The sequence below is a fragment of the Ursus arctos genome, unplaced genomic scaffold (assembly GCF_023065955.2).
Source record: "Ursus arctos isolate Adak ecotype North America unplaced genomic scaffold, UrsArc2.0 scaffold_23, whole genome shotgun sequence".
NCBI classification, from domain to species: domain Eukaryota; kingdom Metazoa; phylum Chordata; class Mammalia; order Carnivora; family Ursidae; genus Ursus; species Ursus arctos.
Genome location: NW_026622908.1, coordinates 33,896,282 through 33,900,654, shown reverse-complemented (window position 1 = coordinate 33,900,654; position 4,373 = coordinate 33,896,282). Strand labels below are relative to the sequence as shown.

The 4,373-nt window shown below is 36.3% G+C and overlaps 1 protein-coding gene across 1 annotated transcript; it reads left to right on the top strand.

The window, feature by feature from the left end:
* The first annotated feature begins 532 nt into the window (after positions 1-532).
* On the top strand, positions 533-1,465 carry LOC113246419 (olfactory receptor 4C11-like). Its single transcript, XM_026487029.2, has one exon. The coding sequence runs from the start codon at positions 533-535 to the stop codon at positions 1,463-1,465; it is 933 nt and encodes a 310-aa protein (XP_026342814.1).
* Positions 1,466-4,373: the final 2,908 nt, after the last annotated feature.

The following is a 4,373-nucleotide window of genomic DNA, read 5'->3' as shown; positions in this document are numbered from 1 at the left end:
TTGGAGCTTCTGTGGCTCATTTTATAAATCCTTGGTGCTTGCAATAACATGAAATTTGAAAGAATAGTTTGATTTATGCCAAACATTCTCTAGTTATCCTTTATTTTAGTCCCAGTCTTTCCTTGTGTCTTAAGAAAATATGCAGAAAGCAAGAGTTTACTCCGTTTTGCAACATTCTCACCCTAATAGGTCCTTGCTGTAAATGAAAAAAGACATTCAGCTCAGAAAGATAACCTCTCAATCCAAATACCCAAAATTAATGTTTTCTATGCCTGAAGAATCAGATATTTTTTCATTATTGATATATTTCATTGTTTCCATTAGCAATCAGCTGTATAGTTTGTAAATAAATATTATGATTTCCACTTCATTCAGAAGAAAACCACACATAAGGGATTAACCACTGGTAAATGTCACGTCCATGATCAAGCATATGGATTTGACCTCCAAATGGAGTATTCATTGCATAATATTGTTTTTCTTTGCAGATTAATTATTTTTAACCTGCGCTATCTCCTCTTTGCCTGAAATAATGCAGCAAAATCACAGCGTAACTGAGTTCATACTGTTAGGATTGACCCAAGATGCTACGACACAGAAAATGGTATTTGTAATCTTCTTCATTTTTTATGTGGGAACGGTGGTAGGGAATTTGCTTATTACTGTGACCATAAAGTCCAGCAGGACACTTGGGAGCCCCATGTACTATTTCCTATTTTATTTGTCTCTTGCTGATTCCTGCTTCTCAACTTCCACAGCCCCCAGACTAATTGTGGATTCGCTCTCTGCAAAAAGAATCATATCTTACAATGAGTGCATGACTCAAGTCTTTGCCCTACATTTCTTTGGTTGCATGGAAATCTTTGTGCTCATCCTCATGGCTGTGGATCGTTATGTAGCCATTTGTAAGCCGTTACGTTACCCAACCATCATGAGCCAGCAGGTCTGCACGATCTTGATTGGTCTTGCATGGATGGGATCTTTTATCCATTCTATTGCCGAGGTTATCCTGGCCTTGAGATTGCCTTTCTGTGGACCCAATCTGATTGATCATTACTGCTGTGATTTGCAGCCTTTGTTGAAACTTGCTTGCATGGACACATACATGATCAACCTACTCTTGGTGACTAACAGTGGGGCCATTTGCACAAGCAGTTTAGTGATTCTGATGATCTCATACATTGTCATCTTGCATTCCCTGCGAAACCACAGTGCAGAAGGGAGGAAAAAAGCTCTCTCTACTTGCACTTCTCACATCATCGTAGTAATCTTATTCTTTGGTCCATGTATATTCATATATACACGCCCCCCAACCACTTTCCCCGTTGACAAGTTGGTGACTGTATTTTATACCATAGGGACCCCATTTCTCAACCCATTCATCTACACACTGAGGAATGCAGAAGTAAAAAATGCCATGAGAAAGCTATGGCGTATCAAAATTGCCTCAGAAAGCAAAAGATGAATTGATGGTTTTGGTTGATTCCTTAATCTGTACAGATATCAAATATGATGGCGTATATCCTCACTTGCCCAATGCACTCTGATATAATGCACTTGTATTCCATAATTTTTACTATACTTCTGCCCTCAACCTGCCCTGGTGTCCATATTTTATAGTATCAGGACCCCTTTTCTCAACCCACTCATCTACACACTGAGGAATGCAGAAGTGAAAATGCCATGAGGAAGCTCTGGCATATCAAAATCACCTCAGAAAGCAAAAGATGAATTGAGGGCTTTGGTTGATTACTTAATTTGTACGGATATCAAAGATGATGGTGTATGTCCTGACTTGCACAACACATCCTCATGGAATGCAGCTAATTTTCTTCGTTTTTCTGTACTTCTGTCCTCAAACTAGTAGCTTCCCTCACCTGGTTCTTTATTTTCTTGAGAATTCAATTCTGACATTGCAGATTATGAAATATTCCTCACATCTGTCTACACTTTGGTTTGATAAGAAGAAAATATTTATATATTCACAACTGTACAATCATTGAACATCCATAAATTAAAAAAAAAGCCTATTGTCTATGACTTGTAATTCTTTCTATAGCACATTTCAAATAAAGTATCCTGCTTTTTCGTGAACATTTTCAGGGCAAAGGATCTCACTTTGTGTGTCAAGAAATTCTTTTCATTATATTGTTAGTTTATCTTTAGAAGTTCCATACTGGGGTGTCTTTGTGTGTGTGTGTGTGTGTGTGTGTGTGTGTGTGTGTGTGTGTGTCTGTGTGTGTGTACATATAATGTATTTCTTAAACAATTTTTCTTATTGTTTCCTTTGACTATTAAGATAACTGAGGCATTGTGTATGGGGTTTTTTAAAGGTAGTATCACAAAAGCCTGGAGATATTCAATTAATTTGTATGATTGGTATGTAGGAGCTACAGCAATAATGTATATTTTCAAGACTAATTATGAATTTAAAATACACCATAGAGACAACAAATTTGCTGAGATTGAGTTACAGAAAGGTGACCCAGTTTGAAGGAAAAAAAATGTATATTATTTCATTTACGTTGTGTTGTATCAATGGAATAAAAGAAAATACCAGAGGCATTCAGAAATACTCACTTGACTTATCTCTAGTTAATGGGGTTAGAGTGAACCTATTTTTGCAGGAGGAAGCCACTTCGTTTCTCTGTTTGTCCTTTCCCAGTACAGTGGTAGTGTGGACAAGTTAGAATTGCCAATAGAATTTTGTTGCTCATAGTGAACAGAGCATATTAGCACCCATGACTTGAATATGTGCCTGCCAAGGGTTATATCTTGAATTTTTAAAACCTACTGATTTCAGAGAGTACAAAAATGCAAATTCAAAGGGATACATGCACCACGATGTCTAGCAGCACTATCTATAATATCACAGCTATGGACACAGCCCAGTGTCCTTCAAATGATGAATGCACAATGATAAGGATTATATATATATATATATATAATAGAATATTACTCAGCCATCAAAAGTAATGAGAGCTTGCCATTTGCAATGACAAGGATGGAGATAGAGAGTATTATGCTAAACAAAACAAGTCATTCAGAGAAAGGCAAATACCATATGATTTAACTCATGTGGAAACTAAGAAAAACTACAAATGAGTATAGGGAAAATGAGTGAGGGGGGGGCAAATCAAGAAACAGATCCTTAACTATAGAAAACAAACTGATGTTTACCAGAGGGGAGGTGAGTAGGATGACAGGTTAAATGGGTGGTGGAGATTAAGGAGGGCACTTGTTGTGATGAGAACTGGCTGTGGTATGTAAGTATTGAATCACTAAATTGTACACCTGGAATTCATATTACACTCCATGGTAACTAACTGGAATTTGAATAAAAACGTTAAAAAATATGTAAATATAAAAAGTCATTACTTTCTGTGTGTTCAAGGACACCACATCCTTAGTAAGTGCTACAAGATTCCTTATCGTTTTTAATGTTGTTTTCCATTATTTATCTGGAAAACTTTTTCAATACCAATACTTTCCTCCTGTCAAAGATTGTTTTAAAATAAATTCACTAAATATGTTTGTGTTTTCACTACTTTTTGCTTTCTGGGATATTATGAAGTTAGTGACTGCACTAGTGTTCCAAAGTTGGCCATTTCTCATACAAAAATATACATCTTTTTCAGTTCTACAACTTGATTTTTCTGATGTATGTATAGTGTGAAAAGGTCACCACCATCTAATTAGCACATCTGTCTTCTCTCTATAGTTACCATTCTGTGTGTGTGTGTGTGTGTGTGTGTGTGTGTAAGAAGATTGAATTTAATATCAATCCTTTCTACAATTTCACATATACATTATGGTGTTGTTAATTATAGTGATCATGCTGTATCTTAGATCTCTAGAGTTATTCATTCTATTTAACTAAAACCTTGTACCCTTGGACCAACTTCTTTCCATTTCCTCCAAACCCTGTCCCCTGGTAACCACCATTCTACTCTCCATTTCTGTGAATTGAACTATATCATTTCCACATATAAGTGAGAGCCTGCAGTATTTCTCTTTCTCTGTGCCGCTTGTTTCACTTAACATACAGCCCTCCAGCTCCATCTATGTTATTGCAAATGGCAGAATTTTTCTCTTTTTAAAGTCTGGATAATACAGATCTCACATTTTCTATATTGATTCATCAGTCAAGGATGAGGTTGTATCCACACCTTGGCTACTGTGAATATGATGCAACGAATCCAGAAGTGCAGATGGCCCTTCATGTTCATTATTTCAGATCCTTTGAACATATACCCAACAGTAGGATTGATGGATGGTAGTTCTACTTTTAATTTTTTGAGGATATTCTTTTCCAAATAAGTGTACCAATTTACATATCCATCAATAGTATATATGGGATTCCTATTCTCCAC